Source organism: Oncorhynchus kisutch, linkage group LG8 (genome assembly GCF_002021735.2).
Source record: "Oncorhynchus kisutch isolate 150728-3 linkage group LG8, Okis_V2, whole genome shotgun sequence".
In the NCBI taxonomy this organism is placed as follows: domain Eukaryota; kingdom Metazoa; phylum Chordata; class Actinopteri; order Salmoniformes; family Salmonidae; genus Oncorhynchus; species Oncorhynchus kisutch.
Window position 1 is genome coordinate 6,087,299 of NC_034181.2, and position 25,751 is coordinate 6,113,049.

General features: G+C 43.5%; 1 protein-coding gene across 1 annotated transcript; it reads right to left on the reverse strand.

Annotated features, from left to right (window-relative positions):
* LOC109896225 (endothelial lipase-like) lies at nucleotides 1-24,276 on the reverse strand. Its single transcript, XM_020490524.2, has 10 exons — nucleotides 23,710-24,276; nucleotides 18,291-18,472; nucleotides 17,958-18,137; nucleotides 15,383-15,494; nucleotides 14,872-15,096; nucleotides 14,328-14,570; nucleotides 9,578-9,698; nucleotides 2,425-2,655; nucleotides 1,944-2,051; nucleotides 1-1,298 (listed from the first exon to the last, which is right to left on the reverse strand). Exons 1-10 carry the CDS (start codon nucleotides 23,798-23,800, stop codon nucleotides 1,283-1,285), a joined length of 1,509 nt encoding a protein of 502 aa, XP_020346113.1. The 5' UTR covers nucleotides 23,801-24,276; the 3' UTR covers nucleotides 1-1,282.
* Nucleotides 24,277-25,751: the final 1,475 nt, after the last annotated feature.

The following is a 25,751-nucleotide window of genomic DNA, read 5'->3' on the forward strand; positions in this document are numbered from 1 at the left end:
ATTTATTTTTTAGAATTGGCATGTTTACTAGATTCCATAAGATTAATCCCAGCATCACACCATGGGCTACGTAGACTTCTGCTAGAGTTGCATTTCCACTGTCAAAATGAGGCCATACTTCCCAGCACTAACAACTAAAAGTAGCACCGTCAAGACCACTGACCCAGACAAGCAAAGGAATCTGAAACCGTGGCAACAGTACTTCCAGGTCTCAGGAAGGCCGTACATAGACGTTAACGATGTTGAAAACGCGTCTTTTTCACATCGTGGTATAATGATCTGATTTTTTGGGTGAGTACAACGTAAGGGTCATACTTAAAGTAGTAAACTAATCTAAGTAAAACCGGACATCAAAACCTCTGCAGTACTTTCAACTCCTCTTGACTTTGATGAGCTTTGAGGAAACAGCCTTTAAGGTCATGCACCTTGGTCATCCAGCTGAACAAAAACACAAATGTGATTTCTTCCAATTATTATTTTTACATTATATACACACAAACACAGCTACATATGGGGTACATCGAAATAACAATAGCAACACATACAGAAGTAGGGTAGCAAATTTCAGTTAAAATTTCCACAAATTCCCAGGTTTTTCCCACCAAATTCCCAGAAGGAATATGACCGGACACCGAAGGGACTAACAAATCTGCAATCGTCCAAACAAGATTTCTGGAAAACCTGGGAATTTTGCAACCCTACAAAAACACAGTGAAAGATCAAGTGCATGTAGCCCAGTCACGTCCTTCAGTTTTACAGTGTAGTCACATTAAGCTCGCTCTAGCCAATAGGCACGCTCATACCCTTGGTCACTCCACACACACACACTAACTGCATGCAAACACACACTCAACCACAAACACTGCAGAGGAAGTTATTCAAACAATGTGCTCGATAAATAACCATGGTCTCGCAGTGCTTCCAATTCAGAAAATTAATACAAATATACAGTAAAGAGACTAGGTTTGTTGGGGTAAAATGTCCGATGGATAACACAACCGTTTATTTTCCGAGTTGAACAGTCTCTGTACAAAGAAAAACTCTGGGAATTCTCAGGTCCTGACAGACAGCACGTGAAGCCTCCCGCCGTCCCATTGGCCAGAGCCCAGAGTCATGTGACCACCAGTAAACATCCAGGTGCATCCCAAGTCCAAGGCCTCCCGTGTGCTCATCACTCCTCCAATCAAAATGCTCAGATGAAGAAAAGGCAGGTCCTTACAGACATGCCTTCCGACCTTAGGTCCCATGCCATTGGTGCGTTGATTGATGAAGTGCTGAATCCTTATAAGTTATGCAACCTGTCAATGCAAGAGGACCGGTCAATATGCTGGATTGACTAGACATGTCAAATCAAATTGTATTTGTCACATACACATGGTTAGCAGTTGTTAATGCGAGTGTAGCGAAATGCTTGTGCTTCTAGTTCTGACAATACAGTAATAACCAACAAGTAATCTAACTAACAATTCCAAAACTACTGTCTTATACACACACACAAGTGTAAGGGGATAAAGAATATGTACATAAAGATATGAATGAGTGATGGTACAGAGCAGCATAGGCAAGATACAGTAGATGGTATCGAGTACAGTATATACATATGAGATGAGTATGTAAACAAAGTGGCGTAGTTAAAGTGGCTAGTGATACATGTATTACATAAGGATGCAGTAGATGATATAGAGTACAGTATATACGTAGACATATGATGAATAATGTAGGGTATGTAACATTATCTTAGGTAGCATTGTTTAAAGTGGCTAGTGATATATTTTACATCAATCTGAAACCGTGGCAACAGTACTTCCAGGCCTCAGGAAGGCCGTACATAGACGTTAACAATGTTGAAAAGGACCTTGTCTAATGGTTTAAAATACAATTCTGTATCTAAGAATTAGACACCGTTAGGGAACGCAACACTAAGTGAAAGGGCTGTGCTGTACCTTTTTTTACTTGGTTTGACCTCCCAGCCATCACGACACTTGACATACGTGATGACCTGTCCTGGAGAGATCTCAGTCACTGAGGGGTCCTGGGCACAGAATGTGAACCTACACAAGCACAAACCAATAAGTGAAACAAGGAACCGATAGCACAACGACGAGCAGCAGATTAGATGCTAAAAACAACCAAATGGTAGTTTAAAAAAAAAAGTGAAAATATATAAAGAGAATGTTTAACGGCAAGATGCATTTGAGTCAAGACTAAATGACTCCATTTCCTGAGTTAAACAAAGGCCGTTTGATTTGATAATGCTCTCACTCAAAGACAAGCAGACTCTGCTTGGCGAACTAACCATAGATATACAATTACTAGAATGGAAATCCCAATTCTGAACCCTTTTTCCATTCTATGGAACCAACCACTCATTGAATGGTAATGTGGGAAACAAAAATGGCCACTGCTTTCTGCCTCCCAACTTACTTCTTCTGCGTTTCTCCACACTTGACACGGATCCTACGGACCTCCAGCACCTGTTTGATGGGCGTGCCGGTGCGGTTCCAGGACCAGAAAGACTTCTTCATGTTCTTCCAGATGGACCCTAGCGACTCGTTCGCCCCCTCCCAGCTCAGACGAATCTTCAGCAGATCCCCAATGTCGTCCTCGGTGAAGACCAGGAAGGTGTTGGTCAGGTTCAGACCCACTTTGTTTGGACTGGCGGGGGAGAGGGACACAAAAAGGTGTCGATCACAGGTTGTTACGGATACATGTATCCTGTGTTTCTTCTCTCTCCTTCTCCCCTCACAGGTGGCAATCATTCCTCAAACAGCCTTCAAATCAGAAGACCCCTCCTGTTTCCATTACCCAATCACATTCCCTTGGCTTAAAAACCCTGACCGTTGTTTTCTCAGAAGCTCAATCTCTCGGTAGTTCTTTTGTTTTTTCAACTGCATGCCACTTTGTCCCCACCTGTGAGTATTGTTTTTGTTGGTGGGAAAAGGGGGTACTAAGACAAGTCACCCATGGGCCTACACTACCTGTAGGTAAACTTTGTATAAGAACACTAGTTAGAACTGTGCGGACCACCCGCTGTATTTTTGGTTAGTTAGCCGTTGGTGAAGTAGGCTAGTCTAGCGTAGGGGTGTTTTTGGTTAGTTAGCGGTGTTTTTTTTGCATATCCCTAAGGGTCACGGCCAGGATCAGCCACTATCAACAGCGACCCTGGAGCAACTTGGGATAAGTGTCTGGCGCAAGAGCACCGAATTCTCTACTTGTCGGCTCGGGTATTCGAACTAGAGACTTTTTGGTTACTGGCCCAAAAGCTCTAAGTGAATTCCGACTAGAATTAAGCATACGTAAAAAAACAAGGTAAATCCCTTGTTATACTCCTCTCTATGAGTTCAAACCTTTACCTTAAGCAGCAGAACATAATCCTCTCTAGGAGTTCAAACCTTTACCTTTATTTATTTATTTATTTATTTTACCTTTATTTAACCAGGTAGGCAAGTTGAGAACACCTTTATTTAACCAGGTAGGCAAGTTGAGAACACCTTTATTTAACCAGGTAGGCAAGTTGAGAACAAGTTCTCATTTACAATTGCGACCTGGCCAAGATAAAGCAAAGCAGTTCGACAGATAAAACGACACAGAGTTACACATGGAGTAAAAACAAACATACAGTCAATAATGCAGTATAAACAAGTCTATATACAATGTGAGGTGAGAAGGGAGGTAAAGGCAAAAAAGGCCATGATGGCAAAGTAAATACAATATAGCAAGTAAAATACTGGAATGGTAGTTTTGCAATGGAAGAATGTGCAAAGTAGAAATAAAAAATAATGGGGTGCAAAGGCGCAAAATAAATAAATAAATTAAAATTAAATACAGTTGGGAAAGAGGTAGTTGTTTGGGCTAAATTATAGGTGGGCTATGTACAGGTGCAGTAATCTGTGAGCTGCTCTGACAGTTGGTGCTTAAAGCTAGTGAGGGAGATAAGTGTTTCCAGTTTCAGAGATTTTTGTAGTTCGTTCCAGTCATTGGCAGCAGAGAACTGGAAGGAGAGGCGGCCAAAGAAAGAATTGGTTTTGGGGGTGACTAGAGAGATATACCTGCTGGAGCGTGTGCTACAGGTGGGAGATGCTATGGTGACCAGCGAGCTGAGATAAGGGGGGACTTTACCTAGCAGGGTCTTGTAGATGACATGGAGCCAGTGGGTTTGGCGACGAGTATGAAGCGAGGGCCAGCCAACGAGAGCGTACAGGTCGCAATGGTGGGTAGTATATGGGGCTTTGGTGATAAAACGGATTGCACTGTGATAGACTGCATCCAATTTGTTGAGTAGGGTATTGGAGGCTATTTTGTAAATGACATCGCCAAAGTCGAGGATTGGTAGGATGGTCAGTTTTACAAGGGTATGTTTGGCAGCATGAGTGAAGGATGCTTTGTTGCGAAATAGGAAGCCAATTCTAGATTTAACTTTGGATTGGAGATGTTTGATATGGGTCTGGAAGGAGAGTTTACAGTCTAACCAGACACCTAAGTATTTGTAGTTGTCCACGTATTCTAAGTCAGAGCCGTCCAGAGTAGTGATGTTGGACAGGCGGGTAGGTGCAGGTAGCGATCGGTTGAAGAGCATGCATTTAGTTTTACTTGTATTTAAGAGCAATTGGAGGCCACGGAAGGAGAGTTGTATGGCATTGAAGCTTGCCTGGAGGGTTGTTAACACAGTGTCCAAAGAAGGGCCGGAAGTATACAGAATGGTGTCGTCTGCGTAGAGGTGGATCAGGGACTCACCAGCAGCAAGAGCGACCTCATTGATGTATACAGAGAAGAGAGTCGGTCCAAGAATTGAACCCTGTGGCACCCCCATAGAGACTGCCAGAGGTCCGGACAGCAGACCCTCCGATTTGACACACTGAACTCTATCAGAGAAGTAGTTGGTGAACCAGGCGAGGCAATCATTTGAGAAACCAAGGCTGTCGAGTCTGCCGATGAGGATATGGTGATTGACAGAGTCGAAAGCCTTGGCCAGATCAATGAATACGGCTGCACAGTAATGTTTCTTATCGATGGCGGTTAAGATATCGTTTAGGACCTTGAGCGTGGCTGAGGTGCACCCATGACCAGCTCTGAAACCAGATTGCATAGCAGAGAAGGTATGGTGAGATTCGAAATGGTCGGTAATCTGTTTGTTGACTTGGCTTTCGAAGACCTTAGAAAGGCACGGTAGGATAGATATAGGTCTGTAGCAGTTTGGGTCAAGAATGTCCCCCCCTTTGAAGAGGGGGATGACCGCAGCTGCTTTCCAATCTTTGGGAATCTCAGACGACACGAAAGAGAGGTTGAACAGGCTAGTAATAGGGGTGGCAACAATTTCGGCAGATAATTTTAGAAAGAAAGGGTCCAGATTGTCTAGCCCGGCTGATTTGTAGGGGTCCAGATTTTGCAGCTCTTTCAGAACATCAGCTGAATGGATTTGGGAGAAGGAGAAATGGGGAAGGCTTGGGCGAGTTGCTGTTGGGGGTGCAGTGCTGTTGTCCGGGGTAGGAGTAGCCAGGTGGAAAGCATGGCCAGCCGTAGAAAAATGCTTATTGAAATTCTCAATTATGGTGGATTTATCAGTGGTGACAGTGTTTCCTATCTTCAGTGCAGTGGGCAGCTGGGAGGAGGTGTTCTTATTCTCCATGGACTTTAGTGTCCCAGAACTTTTTTGAGTTAGTGTTGCAGGAAGCAAATTTCTGCTTGAAAAAGCTAGCCTTGGCTTTTCTAACTGCCTGTGTATAATGATTTCTAGCTTCCCTGAACAGCTGCATATCACGGGGGCTGTTCGATGCTAATGCAGAACGCCATAGGATGTTTTTGTTGGTTAAGGGCAGTCAGGTCTGGGGAGAACCAAGGGCTATATCTGTTCCTGGTTCTAAATTTCTTAAATGGGGCATGTTTATTTAAGATGGTTAGGAAGGCATTTAAAAAAAATATCCAGGCATCCTCTACTGACGGGATGAGATCAATATCCTTCCAGGATACCCCGGCCAGGTCGATTAGAAAGGCCTGCTCGCAGAAGTGTTTCAGGGAGCGTTTTACAGTGATGAGTGGAGGTCGTTTGACCGCTGACCCATTACAGATGCAGGCAATGAGGCAGTGATCGCTGAGATCTTGGTTGAAGACGGCAGAGGTGTATTTAGAGGGGAAGTTGGTTAGGATGATATCTATGAGGGTGCCCGTGTTTAAGGTTTTGGGGAGGTACCTGGTAGGTTCATTGATTATTTGTGTGAGATTGAGGGCATCAAGTTTAGATTGTAGGATGGCTGGGGTGTTAAGCATGTTCCAGTTTAGGTCGCCTAGCAGCACGAACTCTGAAGATAGATGGGGGGCAATCAGTTCACATATGGTGTCCAGAGCACAGCTGGGGGCAGAGGGTGGTCTATAGCAGGTGGCAACGGTGAGAGACTTGTTTTTAGAGAGGTGGATTTTTAAAAGTAGAAGTTCGAATTGTTTGGGTACAGACCTGGATAGTAGGACAGAACTCTGCAGGCTATCTTTGCAGTAGATTGCAACACCGCCCCCTTTGGCAGTTCTATCTTGTCTGAAAATGTTGTAGTTTGGAATTAAAATGTCTGAGTTTTTGGTGGTCTTCCTAAGCCAGGATTCAGACACAGCTAGAACATCCGGGTTGGCAGAGTGTGCTAAAGCAGTGAATAGAACAAACTTAGGGAGGAGGCTTCTAATGTTGACATGCATGAAACCAAGGCTATTACGGTTACAGAAGTCGTCAAAAGAGAGCGCCTGGGGAATAGGAGTGGAGCTAGGCACTGCAGGGCCTGGATTCACCTCTACATCGCCAGAGGAACATAGGAGGAGTAGAATAAGGGTACGGCTAAAAGCTATGAGAATTGGTCGTCTAGAACGTCTGGAACATAGAGTAAAAGGAGGTTTCTGGGGGCGATAAAATAGCATCAAGGTATAATGTACAGACAAATGTATGGTAGGATGTGAATACAGTGGAGGTAAACCTAGGTATTGAGTGATGAAGAGAGAGATATTGTCTCTAGAAACATCGTTGAAACCAGGAGATGTCATTGCATGTGTGGGTGGTGGAACTAATAGGTTGGATAAGGTATAGTGAGCAGGACTAGAGGCTCTACAGTGAAATAAGCCAATAAACACTAACCAGAACAGAAATGGACAAGACATATTGACATTAAGGGGAGGCATGCTTAGTCGAGTGATCAAAAGGGTCCGGTGAGTGGAGAGGTTGGTTGGTGATTTAGACAGCTAGCCAGGGCATCGGTAGCAAGCTAGCATAGGATGGAGGTCTGTTGTTAGCCACCTCCTGCGCTCCGTCAGTAGATTAGTGGGGTTCCGTGTGGTAGAGGGGATCAATCCAAATCACACAACAACAAAAATAAAAACAATAGATATAGTTAGAGGCCCAAGAAGAAAACATAATAATAATAATAAAAAATAAAAAAAAATAAAAAAAATTGTCCGATTGTCTATTCAGATAGCTGTCTTACCGGCTGCTAACGGTTAGCAGGCCGCAGATGGGCGTTCAGGTAACGTCGCGACGGAGGAGCCAGCCGAATAACCCCTTCGGGTAGATAACGTCGGCAGTCCAGTTGTGAAGGCCCGGTGGGGCTCCGCGAAGGCAGCAAAACGGGTCCGGATAGGCGACTGCAGCCCAGGTGCGATTGATGGAGCTTGCTAGCTCCGGAACAATTGATGTTTGCTCCGGAATCGACGAAGGCCGATAGTCACACGGATAGCAGCTAGCTAGCTGTGAGATCCGGGCATGAATGTCCAGAGAGCAGTCGAAATCCAGGGACATGGAGAGAAAAATTGGTCCGGTATGCTCCGCTCCGAGCCGCGCTGCGCCGTACAGAACTGGCGATAGACTTTCGAGCCAAAGGATAGCCGATGACCACAAACCGTGGTTAGCTGAACACCAACGACTTACCAGTAAAGGAGCCAACTAGCTTCTGAACTAGCTTCTGGATTAGCTTCTGGCTAGTTTCAGGCTAGCTTCTTGGAGTTTCTGGCTAGCTTCTTGGAGGATTACAGATCTGAGGTAAATAAAACTTTTTTATAAATATACATTGGTGAGACGGGTTGCAGGAGAGTGTTTTGAAGATGAGTTGATGGAAAATAAAAATAAAATGTATGTGAAAAAGTTGTAAATATATATATATATATATACAGGACACGACAAGACGAGGACAAAAGACGTCTGAACTGCTATGCCACCTTAAGCAGCAGAACCTAATTCTAGTACTACTATCGTCACTCGTCACCTGCTATTCGTGTGGCGGAGAGCACTGAGATTAAAAGGTCAGTGTCAATGCTGTAATCTGCATCACTTAACCCCCCGTTGTAAATATAAATCTACATGCACTGTAATTTACACATTGATAAGGTAAATGAGTCATCCATTTGGAGAAGGGCGTCACAGGAGGAGATTGGTGGGTTAACTTGAAAAAAAAAATCGGGGAGGATGGGCTCGTGGTAACGGCTAGAGCGGAATAGTATTAAATACAGCCAACACATGATTTCATGCCATTCCATCCGCTCCGTTCCAGCCATTATTATGAGCCGTCCTCCCCTCAGCCGCCTCCACTGGTGGAAATGCACATAGCAATTATTTTAGATTATTTTCCTTATGATCCCTGGAGATGAATGTGAAATCAGTCATTTGGAAGCAAACTGAAAATCTCCTCAACATGGCGTTAGGCTATAAATAGCTGTGCCGTTATTCTGAATTTTAGCAGGTGAAGTTGAGACACAAACTAGGCTTCTATAAAACATGCAGAGTTGTATCGGGTTAAAGCGTTCGCCACCATAAGTAAAACCCACATACAAGTATAACTGTCACGTTATTTTCCTTCAAATTTGAAGCCCACATAATTCCATTCACCTTTGGTCTGTCACGTTGGTGTAGTTGTTCCTGAGGGTCACTAGCGATAGTGGATCATAATAGGCGAACGCATCACAAGTTGTGCAATCATTTGGGACATGTAACCCATTTGAATCATTATGGAATGAAGACTATACCTAGCAGTTTAAATCTGGAGCACGGTTCACGACAACAGGACCGCCGTCAAAACAGTTCCATGATCACTGAGGATCATTACTGGTCAACCCCTATTGTACACTGCTCATCTTCCAATATTTCATAGATTCAACTTGAATAGGACAATCTTCAGGATGACTCAAAACCCATTATTTTGGTGCGTAAAGTTATTATTTCTTATGATTCATACGTTCCTAACCTAAAAAACTAGCTACTATTGAGTTGGAGCTGAAACAGACAAATATGTCCATACATTCTAGTGAGTGTCAGCAATTCGAATACATTTTTTATGTACACCGTATTTAAAGGTCTGGCATTAGAGCAATTGGGTTTTCAGTACATTTAATGACAACCCATAGAAAAATCTGTTTGCCAGCAAGTGTAAAGGGTTTTCATGGGGCAAATTAAAAATGTATTCAGTGCGCACAAGGAAAGCTTATTTACAAACCTGCATAAGGCAATTCTGAATACCAACTACTAAGTGCCTAGGAAAGGCATACATTTCCTAAGTCTAAATCAGGCCCAAACCGCTAGGCTACCTGCCACTGAGTAGAGAGCAGCAGTACTCACAAGTCTACATGCAGGTCATCGGTGTCATTGTGAGCTCCATACAGCTTGACGTGGAAGGTCGGGTCAGCATCATCAGCCTGCTTTCTGTTGAACACATGCATCTTCATCTGATAATGGATGCCTAGGAGGGACAAACAATACGGCAAAATAAATATATCACAGGACAGGGACATAAACAGGAGCCAATACAGTAGCTTTACGACTGCAAGGTGTGACTGAGTCATAAAAAAAGGTTCAGAGATAAATCGCTTGGCTACTGATCAAGTACTGATAAGGTGTTTTATGTTGAAGTGATAATGTCCGAGAAGCCGGTGTCTGGAGGATATTGTCACAAGTGTTAAGCCTGAGAAGAAGTAGAGAAACTGTGGCAATATATCCTCCAAAAAACACATGTTCCACAAGGCATCACTTTTATGCAACAGGTTAACATAGAAATGACTGATATTATGCATGTATTTATACCATTTCAGCCTTCCACAAGATTGTCCTGAACCAAATCTAGGGTTGCTACCCTAGCCACCTGTTCGTTCACTTGCCAGAGACAAGTTAGGTCTCGTTATAAATCTATGGACAGTCTAAATATTGCGCTGCAATGGCTGGCAACATTCTTGCTTGCTAGCCATAAAAATATCTGCTAACTGTCATGTCAAACAGTGCAGCCAGAATAACAAAAAAGTAGCGACATGAGTTTGTTTAAGCTGTTTTCTATAACAATGAGCTAATGGGCAAGTTCACCTGGCATAGAGCATTTTGCTTCCTAGCCAAGTTACTATTCAGAGGAGCTAGCCAACACAAATCACTTCAAACTGAAACGACAGAAAACTAGCTACATTTGTTTTTCTATTGAATTATTTTTATTTTGACACTGAACAAAAATATAAGTGCAACAAAGATTTTACTGAATTAGAGTTCATATACATTTAAAATAATAAAATAAATCTGTCAACTGGAATAATATTCATTAAGCCCTAATTTATGGATTTCACGTGACTGGGAATACAGATATGCATCGGTTGATCACCTTCAAATAAAAATACTGAATTTTTTTAAAAGTTAACATTTGTAAGGTAGGGGTGTGGCTCAGGAAACCAGTCAGTATTTGGTGTGATCACCATTCGACACATCTCCTTAACATAGAGTTGATCAGGCTGTTGATTGTGGCCTGTTGAATGTTGTCTCACTCCTCTTCAATTGCTGTGCGAAGTTTCTGGATATTGGCAGGAACTGGAACATGCTGTACTACAACGTCAATCCAGAACATCCCAAACATGCTGAATGGGTGACCTGTCGAGTATGTAGGCCTTGGAAGGCCTGGGACATTTTCATCTTTCAGGAATTGTGTACAGATCCTTGCGACATGGGGCTGTGTATTATCATACTGAAATATGTGACGGCAGCAGATGACTGGCACGACGATGGGACTCAGGATCTTGTCACGGTATCTCTGTGCATTCAGAATTAACATCGAAATTGCAAATAGTGTCTAACTTATGCCTGCCCATAACCACACCATGAGGCACTCCGATCACAATGTTGACATCACCAGGGTCTGACGTTGTTACGCATGGTCTGTGGTTGAGGCCGGTTGGACGTACTGCCAAATTCTCTTAAAACGACATTGGAGGCGGCTTATAGTAGAGAAAGGAACATTAAATAATCTAGCAACAGGTGAACATGCCTGCAGTCAGCATGCCAATTTGTGCACTCCCTCAACTAGACATCTGTGGCACTGTGTTGTGACAAAACGGCACATTTTAGAGTGGGCTTTTATTGTCCCCAGAAATTCTCAGTAACAGAGATCGAAACAAATTTGTGACAAATCGGAGAGAAATAACTTTGTGCATATGGGAAACTTCTGGAATCTTTTATTTATATAAACATCCACACTGAGCTAAAGAGTTGCCACTTTCAAGGAGCAGGGCTCTAAACCGGAAGCTTATGAGAAATCGCGCTAAGCCCGCCGACGAACCATCAAACAGGCAAAGTGTCAATACAGGACTAAGAGTCAAGCCTACTAATCTGATGCTCGTCAGATTTGGCAGGGCTTGCAAACTATTACAGACTACAAAGAGAAGCCCAGCTATGAGAAACAAGTCTCATAGACGAGCTAAATGACTTCCTGCATGCATCAAGGCAAGCAACACGCATGAGAGCACCAGCTGTTCCGGACGACTGGGATCCCACTCTCGGTAGCTGATGCGAGTAAGACTTTTAAAACCAGGTCAACATTCAAAGACGCAGGGCCAGACGGATTACCAGGACTTTTACTCAGAGCAAGCGCTGACCTACTTGCAAGGTTCTTCACTGACATTTTCCACCTGTCCCTGACAGTCAAAAAAAAAATTGAGCACAGGAGATTAAGCGAGAATTTAGACATTTGGGTATTAAGACATGTATAAAAGCAACAGATCCCATTAATAATATGGGGCTAGAAGAGTCTTATATAGTGAGCTACCGAGTGGCTAGGACAGGCAAGCCCCATACTATTGTGGGTGACTTATTTCTTCCTGCTGTTGCAAATACGGCTGGAACAATGCTGGGGGTAAAGGCCCAAAAAAAACTACAGACAATTTCGCAACACTTCAGTGACATGGCAGGAGATTTTGAAACAATTACTGCTTAGCATACAAGCCAGTGAATTATATGCGTTACAGCTGGATGAGTCACCCGTGGCAGACCTGGTACATGTCAGTTAGGTCTATGGGGGGGGGGGGGGGGGGGGGGGGCAATTAAGGAAGACATCCCCGGCAAACCAGGACAACATTAAGATTTTTTTAAAGTACTGGACAGCTTTGTGACATCAAATGGACTTGTGTGGTACAAAATTGAGGCTAAGAAGTTGGAGGTCTTTTCTGTCTGCATTAACAAGGACAACAGGTCTTTCCTGTCATTGTATGCATGATTACCATGCACATTAACTCAAGCTTACACACACAATGTCACATGTGATATAGCGAAGCACCTGAGTGAGGTGGGTGCGCAATTACTTTCCCGAAACAGACGAACTGGATCAGTTATCCATTTCATGCCCTGCAGCCAGTGCATTTGACCTGATCTGAACAAGAGCCTCATCGAAACAAGCGGTTCTGTGAAAATTGACTTTAAAATCAGAAGCCAGATGATTTGAGCTGCACTCAGTTTGCCACAGCAAATTAAGACACCTGAGGCCCTTTGTAACCACGTACCTATCCAAGTGTGGATTCTCAGCCCTCGCTAGCATGAAAACTAAATACAACATTGCAGAGTTACAGGTATCCATTAAAGTACACCGTCTCATTAACCAATTTGATGAACAAATAAGGTTGTGTGTACGATGGCAAAATTACTGATTATTATTTGTGCCCTGGTCCTATAAAAGAGCTGTCACATCCCACGAGTCGGGTTGCAAAAAAAACCTAAGTCTTATATTTAATAAATGCATAGTATGTGTGGCAAACACTCAATGGCAAAAAACATTAGAGTGCTCTGACCCTGGTGCCAGAGGGGTACGCAGCTGGAGGTTGACTGTTTGAAGGGGTACGAGACTATAAAAAGTATGGGAACAGACAAACTCCAATTCACATACCGCAATCTGTATTGTACTCCACACCTGACAAAAGGAACAACTACGTGAGAATGCTGTTCATTGACTACAGCTCAGTGTTCAACACCATAGTGTAGGCAGTCATTGTAAATAAGAATGTTAACTGAACTGCCTAGTTAAAGCATTTTTGTTTTTACATTAAAAATCCCTTGGTGCCCACATAGCTCATCACAAAGCTAAGGACCCCTCCCTCTGCAAAAGGATGCTGGATTTCTTGATGGCCCCCCCCCCCAGGTGGTAAGGGTAGGTTACAACACATCCGCCACACTGACCCTCAACACAGGAGCCCCTCAGGGGTGTGCCTAGTCCCCTCCTGTACTCCCCGTTCACCCAGCCATGAAGAGGGCACAACAATGCTTCTTACCCCACAGGAGAGTGAAAAGATTTAGCATGGCTCCTCAAAAGGTTCTACAGCTGCACCATCGAGAGCATCGACTGGTTATAATCACCACCTCGTATGGAAACTGCTCGGCAACCGACCACAAGGTGCTACAGAGGGGTAGTGCGTATAGCCCAGTACATTACTAAGTCCAAGCTTTCTGCCATCCAGAATCTCTATACTAGGCAGTATCAGATGAAGGCCCTAAAAATGTAACGACTCCAGCCACCTTAGTCAAACTGTTCTCTCTGCTACCACACGGCAAGCGGTACCGGAGCACCAAGTCTAGGTCCAAGAGGCTCCTTAACAGCTTCTACCCCCAAGCCATAAGACTGCTGAACAGGTAATCAAATGGCTACCCGGACTATTTTACTTTAGTTTATTCATTAAATATTTCTCTTAAACTGCAAGCACTTCAGTTAGGTCTACACCTGCCGCATTCAGCGCACGTGACCTGCCGCATTCAGCGCACGTGACAAATCCTTTGATTTATATTACACAAGTGCGAAAACCCATCAGTAGAGTTGAAAAATGGGTCGGGACATGGTACACTGTATTTGGTACATGGGAAATTAACCAAAGGGTCAAGGTATGTGCACCAAAATCAATTAGATGAAAAGTTCTGGTGGGAAAAAAACATTTGAATAAAAACAATGTAAGACTATTTGCATGAAAATCTGTCGGGTGGAAACCAAGCCTTGCGGTTGAGGGAAAAATGGCAAAATGTGAAGAACAGCATTAGAAAACTGCACATTTCCCCCCCCCAATTAAAATAATCCCCAGCTCACCTCCGAAGGGTGTGACAGCACGGGTCTTCAGGTACATCTTACAGTTGCTCCTCTTCCTCATCTTCTTGGTGTTGTAACCAATGTTGTTGCAGCGGTTCTTGCGGCAGCTCAGGCAGATGCCCTTCTTGAAGCGTTCGGGGTCGGTGCACTGGTAGGCAAGGCTCATGTACTCGTTGTTCATCAGCGAGTCCACGAACAGGAGCACAGCCCGCTCGTGTTCACACTTAATCACATCCATAAAGCCTGAGGAGGAAAGAGTTTACAGCACTGATAAGCAACCAGGGAACAGCTAACCAGTCACATGACAAGCAGCCAACTCCCATCTAGCCAAAGAACAGCAGAAAGAAAAAAAACAGTCAGTTAAACTTGGTACAGCACTGCGTTTAGTCGTGCGTCCCAAAAATCTCTCCTTCCACCCAAAGTGTGCACTTGTTCACTTCCCTTCATGGATTTGAAAGGAAATGACTGGTGTATGGAAACTCCCTCCAGCTTATGCCTAGACCAATCCAATGCTTTTAGACTTCTTCCGGTGTGTGGTACTCACTTCCTCCAGCTGTACTGGTAAGCATCTCACGCAGGGAGCAGCCAGGCTGCACGTCTCCACCGTTGGGGTAGATGTCAATGTCTCCGATGGGCTGCTGGATCCCAATGCTTATACCCAGTGCCTCGCGCGTGTACGTATGCAGGATGTCCACAAAGTCGGCGTCGCCCGATGAGAGGCGCTTATCATCTCCCACCCCCTCAAACATGGGCCCTGCCGGGTCTAGACCTATAGGAGAGATGGGAGAAACAGGAACTTCTCATTTGGTGGACAAGACAGGTGTGTCTAATATCTATAGGCATACAGCCACAGCTTAACAGTCAATACACCGTGACTATAGCCACAGCCATCACTCCATGAAGACATGTCAATGGTAAGGTGGTACTGGTTTCATACTGGACTATATTGAGATTGATTTAAAGGGGATTGGCACTGTTACAAAGGTTCAGACCGCTGCCTGTTCAGAGTCTTGAGGAGCAACAGTGAATGAGGTCATAAACCTCCCACAACTTACCCGTGATTCTGCCAATAGTCCCTCTCACAGATGTTCCGGCGTAGCCCGCCACATGGGCCCCCAAGCTGTAGCCAATCAGGTGCACATTCTGCAGGGGCAGCTGCTGTTCCGCCTATCAGATACATGACAACCAACATCAGCTGCTGCCACACAAAGACCCTCAGCCAATAGCAGTCAGTCGTTCCCTGGGCAACAGCAAATCACAGTGGAGATAATGAGGTATCAGAATACATTCACGCTCTCCCTTCCATGCAAAAGCGCTTCCACCCTCTGCTTGTCTCAGAAGGCAGTCTACCCTCTTACCCACAGCCTGAACCCTGGGCTTGCATGTCAGCGGTGTCCTGGCCTGTTAAGGGGACAGAGCCTGAGAGAGACATAGAATGTATCCCAATACTGTTAAATAGCCTCCTTTCCCTTCAGCCATCTGAACAGATTAGATAGGTTGAAAGCAGTACAGTGGATTGGAACCACACCCAGTCTCTGCTCTTTGTTGAAGTCACAATGGAGAGACACTAGGTCACACAGCAGTTGACTGGTGATGAGAATGAGACCCATTGCAAACTAGACAGAGGACAACTCTTCCCCAAGAGCATCTGGCGAGTTCCCGTATGACCAAATGGAAAATACAGAATACCCACAACTCCCTCATTAGAATTCACAGGATACCAGGAGTTCCCACCAACACCTGAAAACACTGCCAGCTGTTCTGTTCCTGAAGGAAAAGTTCCCAGCCAGCCAATCCTGCACATCACCACTACTGTAGTCAGCGCTGGACTGGAAGGGTATTGGGATACTCAGCTGTCCTCTTAGCACACTGGAGCTCTCAACTCGCTAAACTACTGGAGACGGTCCAGAGCCTCGTTTCCCCCAGAGCCTTCTCAGTATTAAGATTCACTGGCTCCAGGTCATCTACAAGTCTCCGCTAGGTAAAGCCCCACCTTATCTCAGCTCACTGGTCACCATAGCAGCACCCACTCGTAGCACACGCTCCAGCAGGTATATCTCACTGGTCACCCCCAAAGCCAATTCATCCTTTGGTCACCTTTCCTTCCAGTTCTCTGCTGCCAATGACCGCAAAAATCTCTGAAGCTGGAGACTCATATCTCCCTCACTAGCTTTAAGCACCAGCTCAGAGATCACTGTACACAGCCCATCTACCTACCTCATCCCCATACTGTATTTATTTATCTTGCTCCTTTGCACATTCATCTTCTGCACATCTACCATTCCAGTGTTTAATTGGTATATTGTAATTACTTCACCACCATGACCTATTTATTGCCTTAACTCCCTTATCTTACCTCAATTACATTTAACTGTATAGACTTTTTTTCTACTGTATGTTTTGTATATTCCATGTGTAACTGTGTTGTTGAATGTGTCGAATTGCTATGCTTTATCTTGGCCAGGTCGCAGTTGCAAGTGAGAACTTGTTCTGGTTAAATAAAGGTGAAATAAAGAAATCATTATAACCATCTTTATTAAAAGCCATTCTGTTTCCCCAGACACTTTGATCAAGACCACTTGTAGAGCAGCCAAAGTACATTAGATCGTATTTGTATTATTCACAGAAGATCTCCACTAAACACAGAATCAAGATTTGTAGGCTAGGCATCCATCAGACTGGTGGCCGATAACGTCAGAACGAAGTTGACTAGACAGGCGGCAGGTAGCCTAGTGGTTAGTGTGTTGGACTTGTAACCGAAAAGATTACTAGATCAAATCCCTGAGCTGACACAAAAAAAAAAAAATCTGTCATTCTGCCCCTGTACAAGGACGTTTTAACCCCACTGTTCCTAGGCCAGTAAAACCACTGTTCCTAGGCCAGTAAAACCACTGTTCCTAGGCAGTCATTGAAAATAAGAATTTGTTCTTAACCGACTTGTCTAGTTATAAATAAATTAAAAAAGTACCAAAAAATAAAAAAACTAGTTGCCAAATGATTTGCAATTGTTACAAAACAAAAGTGAAAGAAAAAAATAAGAAAAAACGAGATGATATAATACTGCATTCAGTAGCCACTAGGCTACGGCCTCATTACGTTTCATGTGTACCAAGGTGTGCCCAGTCTAATTTAGTGCATTATTACAGGGTAAGCATCATAAACCGCCTCAATATTTGCAGCCATAAGCAGTACTCTAGGAGCTGACCCATTGTCAGTATTGTGGAATAATTATAATGTTAAGAGGTAAGATTTGAGTGGAGAAGGCTGAGCCGAGAGCAGCGTTGCTATTCTTTCAAACTCATCGGTAGACGCATGGTCTAACGATGCACTTAACGAACTCTGCATGATTGGTTTGGTAAACACATTCCTCTTAAATGTTTTATTCATTTTTTAAAAGTTCTTATTTAAGAGCCGATGCAAACGCTACGATCGTAATGCTACAGTTATATCGCAACTGGAAAAACGAGGCCCTGTCCCACATCATTTAGATAAATGTCCCTGAGAGAAAAACACATCACCCCATAGTGTCCTATGGTCATGTAAGCTTAAAGATCCATGTATTCAACAGCCCTCCTCACTGATACTGCAATGTAATAGACCGCTGAACAACCAAATCTCACACACACACACCTGGAGCCAGTTAATGGTGGTGGCGACACTGAGGCCAACTTGGTGGGTGTGGTTGACCGCGTCGGGGTAGAGCTGGTGGGCCATGGGAAGCCAATCAACGATGACCACGTTGGACTCCGGTTCTCGCTGCATCATGGCAGACACCAGCTTCTGCATCCAACTCTCAAACATCCCACTCGTCTGTATAGGAGAGAGCAAATTGGTGATCCTCAAACTTACACACACAGAGAACCCTTTGAAGAGCAACCCTCTGCCTAAAACAAATACACAGCAAAGGCTCACTAAAGCAACCTGTGACAAAAAGGTAGACGAGGGGATAAGGAGTGTGTTTACCGTCCAGCCGTGGATGATGAAGAAGGTCTTGGCTGTGACGTTGAAGCCACACTCCTGCAGACTCCTCTTCTCACCAGGCACCAGGATACAGCCGTCCACGTCGAGATTCAGACTCTTCCGCATGTTGTACGTGATCCGGTCATGGATCGCCTCGTCATCGTAGAGCACTTTAAACTCCTCATCTAGGGAGGGGTGAGCAATAGGAGGGCATTAGGATGAGCAATATCTCTAGCTGCATGGAAAAAGATACAAAATGTAAAAATGTACTTCAGCCCAGCTTTGGTTTACAGTTCAGCGGGAGTCGCCTTCAGAGCCTTGAAATACAACATACAGGGAGGTACCTAGATGCCCTCACATGGGGAGTGTCCCTCATTTCAAATCAAACATGTCATTACTGTCAGTTGTAGCAGCAGGAACTACACAGGTTATTGGGGCGGCAGGTAGCCTAGTAGTTAGTGTGTTGGGCCAGTAACCGAAAAGGTTGCTCGAGAGCTGACAAGATAAAAAAAAAAAAAGTTGTTCTGCCCCCTGAACAAGGCTGTTAACCCTACTGTTCCCAGGCAGTCATTGTAAATAAGAATTTGTTCTTAACTGACTTGCCTAGTTAAAAAGGTAAAAAAAAAAAAAAAAGTATAAGAGTATGATCATTATATAAGATTCCTACACAAACATTACACTTGAATAATCACATTTTTTCTACATAATCAGCTTGTACCCATAGCAGATCTCACATTTGTCTTTATTGTGAGGAGGGCGGCTCTACCAGTCAATCGTGCTCGTTTATGAGCCGTGTTCAAGCCACCTCATTATTTCAGCTTTAAGGTCTCAATCATTTGATTTGCTGCAGTTTCACATTAGTCTAGGAATATTGCGTTCGAGAGGTTTAGGATGATTACTGCCACATACACTGTATAGTGGACATTATGAACCTGTAGGAGGAAAGCACCTGCAAGTGTCAGCATCACTCCTCCCATGGAATATCCCCACAGCTGGGCTCAGTCAAGGCCCACATCTGATCACTTATTTGGCTAAATTATTAGCCATAGAGTAAACTATCAATACAGCAGTCTTAAAAATTGGACTGCTACCGCAAACGCAACGTTAAGACGCTAAAACATTTAAACTCCTCACTCCAGTTGTTCTGTCCTCCAATGAATGCTGTGTGTACTGATTCAAATTCTAAATTAGCATAAATGTCCAATGCTCACCATCATTGCAATGGATTGTCCGGTCTGCTGAGGGGGCCATTGGCTGCCACCTGCCCTCTATTGAGGTCCTGTACGACTCCAGGGCAAGGAAGCTTGCAGTAAAGATAAGCATCGACCCCTCCCGCCAAAGATTGCCCTCAGGCAAATAGTTCAGGTCAAGCGCGACCAATACCTCCCACTACTTGAACAGTTACTTCCCACGTGCCATGGTAAGCAACAGTCCACCTGGTCCTATCATCCATGGACTACACACCATTTACAACGGTACAGGTCATCCCAAAACTGAACATATCTTCCAGCATAATTTAACATTGCTCTGGAGAAGAGTCTTAAGGTTTAAGTGCTTCATTCAAGGGCACAGATTTTCCCACATTAACCTTAATGGTCAATCCAGTTGTGCCAGTAACCTACTAGGTTACCTGCAGCTTAGTGTTCATACTATATCTGGATCTGTGGAAATTCAGCATCTAGACATTTTAATTTGTGCCAGCACCATTTCACAGGTCAAATTCCTGTACATGCGAATGGATTTGGCGAATAAAGCTGATTCTGACATGCTAAACTCGGGTTCTGGTTTGTCAGTTTACATAGTATTCTTGGGGACTGATTATGTACTCCATGAATGGTAGCAGATTCTCCCCTTCGTGTCTTCATATACAGTACCAGTCAAAAAGGTTTGGACACAGTTTTTACTATTTTCTAAATTGTAGTAAAATAAAAACATTCAAAACTATGAAACATTGAATCATGTACCCCCCCCTAAAAATAGATTCTTCAAAGTAGCCACCCTTTGCCTTGATGTCAGCTTTGCACACTCTTAGCATAGTCTCAACCAGCTTCATGAGGTAGTCACCTGGAATGCATTTCAATTAACAAGTTTGCCTTGCTAAAAAAATTAAAAGTTACTTTGACATTTTTTTCCTTCTTAATGAGTTAAGCCAATCAGTTGTGTTGTGACATGGTATGGGTGGTATATAGAAGATACATTTTTGGGGGGTAAAAGACCAAAGTCCCTATTATGGCAAGAACAGCTCAAATAAGCAAAGAGAAACGATAGTCCATCATTACCGCAAGACATGTTCAGGCAATACAGAAAGTTAAAAACTTTCTAAAAGTTGTGTAGTTGCAAAAACCATCAAGCGCTATGATGAAACTCATAAGGACCGCCACAGGAAACGAAGACAGAGTTAACTCTGCCGCAGAGGATAAGTCCATTAGAGAGAGAGTTACCAGCCTCAGAAATTGCAGCCAAAAAGAAATGCGTCACAGAATTCAAGTAACAGACAACTGTCCAGAGGAGAAACCCTTGAATGAGTAGGTATCTAAACTTTTGAATGGTACTGTAGTTCAAAATCCCTCATGTGATGTGTCCTTCCCTGGACTGAAACCCTTTAAATATTGGCTCCTTCCAGCAATTACTGGACTCTTTATGGAGTTTGCGTGAGCAGACAGTCCGCTTTGGTGGTTAACGAGTAATAGGCTAGCTAAGTTTAGCAAGTAGATTCCACTTAACCAAATAAATTATTTCCCCAATTAATAATAGGTATACCTGGAGTTATCATACTGCCGGGTTACACAAGTGGTTTGGCACTCCCTGCTCAACCCGGCTAGCTATAACAAGTGACTACAGCTGGTGGACAATTGAATGCACCAAACACTGGTTTTAAGCACGTTTCTTTGCTTGGTTACATGTAACGTTTGACATTGTATCTGTGCCAATTATGTTCTGCTCGCTCAAAAGGCATTTGCAAGTGCTCAAGTTTAATTTGTGTTCTTGACTGGCCTGTGCTCACGGGACTGGTCCTCTGCTCACTCAACCATTTTCTGCTCTCTCGACTCAATGATGTTTCATCTTGCTCACGCGTGTTCTAGCGCTAGTTCAGCGTTTGGATCAGAATTGAAGCCATAGTCATACCTTACATGCGGACTACACTGACCGCGTGTGCCACGTGGACACATGTTGAAATATCAAAAAGAACTCTGAACCAACCACATTAAAAACTTGGGGACAGGTTGGAAAGCATTAAACATGTATTGCAATTTAGCTAGCTAGCTTGCACTTGCTAGCTAGTTTGTCCTATTTAGCTAGCTAGCTTGCACTTGCTAGCTAGTTTGTCCTATTTAGCTAGCTAGCACTTGCTAGCTAGTTTGTCCTATTTAGCTAGCTAGATTGATGTTGCTAGCTAATTTGTACTGGGATATAAATATTGAGTTGTCATTTTACCTGAAATGCACAAGGTCCTCTATAATTCATCCACAGATACGGGTAATCTAGTTAGTTTCTAGTAATCACTCCTCCTTCAGGATTCTTCTGACTTTATATGGCGTTGGCAACCAATTTTAAGGTGCATTACCACCACCAACTGGACTGGAGTGTGGACCTCAGTTCATCTTTCAATCACTCACCTGGGTATATGCACCTAAAAACCAATGAGGAGATGGGAGAGGCGGGACTTGGAGCGCATCAAGTGTCACAAATAGAAACAAGTTCTAGTTTAGCGCCTGGCTACGCGAGAGCAGTGTAGATGCAATGATTGAATAACACGCATGTTTACATTCATTTTGCAATGCTCGCGGATGTGGTCAGCATGCGTGTCCTGATCGCGTCTGGTGTGCGTGTACAAAAAACATGCGTGCAACGCCCAGTCTAGTCAGCATGTTAAGAGAGTTTGCAAAAATAAAATAAAAAAATTGCGAGGTGCAATGCTCTTCTGTAAATGATCAAATGGGGATTAGTAGTTTGCATACAACACAAGTCTACTCAAGTCCTCCTATGCCCCTCCAGACACACAATGTATCGGCGCCACAGGAGACTAGAAAAGAACAGATTAGATATAGCATTGTAAACTCATTTTTCACCCCAGAAGGGAATTGGCATAATTTTACACCCATGTCACACCATCGCTGGTCCCTGGCATTGGAGGTAATATATATATATATAAAAAAGAGTTAGCATATTTAAAGGTGTTCACTTGGTTCTTCTTCCATTCACTGCACCAGACTGGTGAAAGCAATATAGGGATACCGATCAAGACCTGTGCTTCTCATTCCCCCCGTTTAGCATCTATCCTATGTGTGGAGTTTAGTGCGGGGGGGGGGGGGGGAATCCCTTTGTAAAGGCAACCTGCTACTATTGTTCAGACAGTGTATAAATTGTAGGAATGCGCTGTAGTTTACAACTGCTCTGTGACAGTATCAGTTGGCTGTACTGACAAAGCCAGCTAGCTGCCTACTATACTGCAATCTCTCGGCACTCCAGAACTCTACTGCACTTCTATTCCATATGGCCTTGTGCTCTTACTGACACGCTTTCACGCGAAATACCGGAAAAGTGAAACTAGAGACGTTAAGTGTCTCAAGACAAATACTATATTCTGGATTCGTTAAGAATTTAAATTTGACTGCCAAGTTTGTATGAATTATTCTCCGGAACAGGATAGTGGAATAATTATGGACATCAGATAAGTGTTTTTTCTAAGATAAAAGCAAACTTAAGATCATTTTAATTGATTGCAGATTTGTAGAACAAGCCAACAGCCCTGGCGGGGCACTGCGGTTCTCGGTAAAACGCGGACTCGTCGGAAAAATCTCAATACCAAATAGAACCACGAGATGTGACGTCTAGTCCGGCTTTTGCGCCACATCACGAGCACTTCCCAAGGACACGTATCTCACATGAAAATCCATTCCCGTTCATCCCGGTCTCCACTATCTCACCACTTGATCCTCATACGATCAATGCAATCAAATCCAAGATATGCTGTGCTAATGGGGGTTAAATTGAAAATTAACTCTGATTTCCATTGAACCTGCTTCTTGTCTGAATGACCCTTTACTCATGGTGTGTAGCATATTCCCCTTGACTCATTCTTGTAGTGGATAGCCTAATATTATTAGTATTTTTAAATGTTTTAATGTAGGCTTTCCGAATAGGCTATCCGAATAGGCTTTCCGAATAGGCTTTCCGAATAGGCTATGCCAACTTTCCCCAAACTCAGACCTCGGTACCCCAGGGGGTGCACGTTGTGTATTGTCCCAACACTACACAACTGAGTCAAATTATCACAGCTTGATGACTAGTTGAATCAGCGGTGTAGTGTAAAGCAAAAACCAAAACGTGCACCCCTAGGGGTGCGAGGAACCAGTATGGGGAAACCCTGGATTGTGCTGTTAAGTGTCAATGAAATAGTCTGATTAGATGCATTTCTTACCTTTGAAAAGTTCGTTGTCTTCCACTCCCGACGCAAAGAGCGCAATTGCACAAAGTAGGACAATCCACAAAGAAAAAGTTAATTTTTTCATTTCTTCCTCACGCAAACAAATGTGAAGTCCGTCGATGTAAAGATAACCGGCTCTTTTTAACAGTTACTCGTGTGTTCAGTGAGTTTACGTCCAAGTATCAGCGAGACTGTTGTTCGTGTACGCCTGACACCAGTGAGAGTTGAGTGACCTGGAGTCAAGTTGTTCATTAGAGATTTAAATAGTTTCTCCTTTAGTCGTCTGATCATCGGCAGAGCGCTATGTGAGGATTCAAGGCTTGCAATTGGTCAAGCACAATTTCTTTACGTTTTAAAGGCGTGGCGAAGAATTCATGAATGGATTTGTGGTAGCCTCACGTTGTCTTTTGAACTATTTTATGAGCGGTCTCTGAAAACAAACAATGCCACCATGTGATCCGACCATGTATGGCTCGGATTATGGGGAGTACACAGATTAGACTACATTGAATAGAACCACTACAGGTACGCATGGACGACAAGTGCCAATACCGCAGTCACAACCTGTAGGCATCACAGCAGCACTATATTGTCTGTACATTTACAAGTCAAACTGGACCTCTAGTCTCTCCTTCCTTTGGCATTTACCCCATAGTAATCCCTCATATTTAGATGCGTTATTTAGTTGACCGTAAAAACACTGAGCAAGAGATCTGCTAGATCATTTCTTTACTAGCCTATTGTGTTTCAGAGAGGAAATGTTATTAGTGTAATTGGAGGTGATTATCAATGATTACATTTCAATGGTGTGACTTCTGGTTGCATTTCAATATTGCCTGGAAACCAGAAATTTAATTGCATAAAATTCTACTTCGGGACTGAGCGTTTGAATCGGTTAAGTTTCCATTCACCAGAATGTTGAATAACATGATATGTCAAAGTACTTTACCGGTTGTAGGTGAACTTGGTCTGTTTGGCGGTAGGTATGTGAGACAATATATCCACGGGAAAGTATACATTAAATAAACTTTTCAAAACACTGGTACTGCGTTCATATGTCTTTAATTAATCTCGTAAACACGTTCATGAACTCGGCAAATCAGCATGCATCTCCGGCATGTATTTTTTTTAATCTTGTGCGCATGCTTCAGGTGATTGAACGCACTACCAGCGCTTTAAAAAAAATGTTGTACTTATACTTTCCTGTGGATATATTGTCGCACATACCTACCGCTAAAAAGGACCACGTTCACCTACAACCGGTAAAGTACTTTAACATATCACGTTATTCAACATTTTGTCGTGTAGAGCTGTGAGAGGAAACGTTCCTGATTGTAAAACCTTCATTTCTGCCCGACAGAATTATATCAAATCAAAGTTTATTTGTCACGTGCGCCGAATATAACAGGTGTAAACCTTACAGTGAAATGCTTACTTACAGGCTCTAACCAATGGTGCAAAAAAAAGGTGTGTGTGTGTGTAAGTAAAGAAATAAAATAACAGAAGACATTTGAAAAAAGAGTAGCAAGGCTACATACAGACACCTGTTAGTCAGGCTTATTGAGGTAGTATGTACATGTAGGTATCGTTAAAGTGACTATGTATATATGATGAACAGAGAGTAGCAGGGCTATATACATACAGACACATGTTAGTCAGGCTTATTGAGGTAGTGTGTACATGTAGGTATCGTTAAAGTGACTATGTATATATGATGAACAGAGAGTAGCAGAAGCGTAAAAGAGGGGTTGGTGGGTGGTGGGACACAATGCAGATAGCCCGGGTAGCCAATGTGCGGGAGCACTGGTTGGTCGGGCCAATTGAGATAGTATGTACATGAATGTATAGTTAAAGTGACTAAGCATATAAGATAAAGAGAGAGTAGCAGCAGCGTAAAAAGAGGGGTTGGGGGGGCACACAATGCAAATAGTCCGGGTAACCATTGGTTACCTGTTCAGGAATCTTATGGCTTGGGGGTAAAAACTGTTGAGAATCCTTTTTGTCCTTGACTTGGCACTCCGGTACCGCTATGACAA

Bases quoted from the DNA above. Each gene is read 5' to 3' on its own strand.
- LOC109896225 (XM_020490524.2), bottom strand. From the start codon at position 23,800: ATGAAAAAATTAACTTTTTCTTTGTGGATTGTCCTACTTTGTGCAATT. The intron at 15,495-17,957 runs GTGTGTGTGTGT...TGTATCTGATAG, and splicing joins CCACCATTAACTGGCTCCAG to GCGGAACAGCAGCTGCCCCT. The intron at 2,052-2,424 runs GTAAGTTGGGAG...GTGCTTGTGTAG, and splicing joins TGTGGAGAAACGCAGAAGAA to GTTCACATTCTGTGCCCAGG.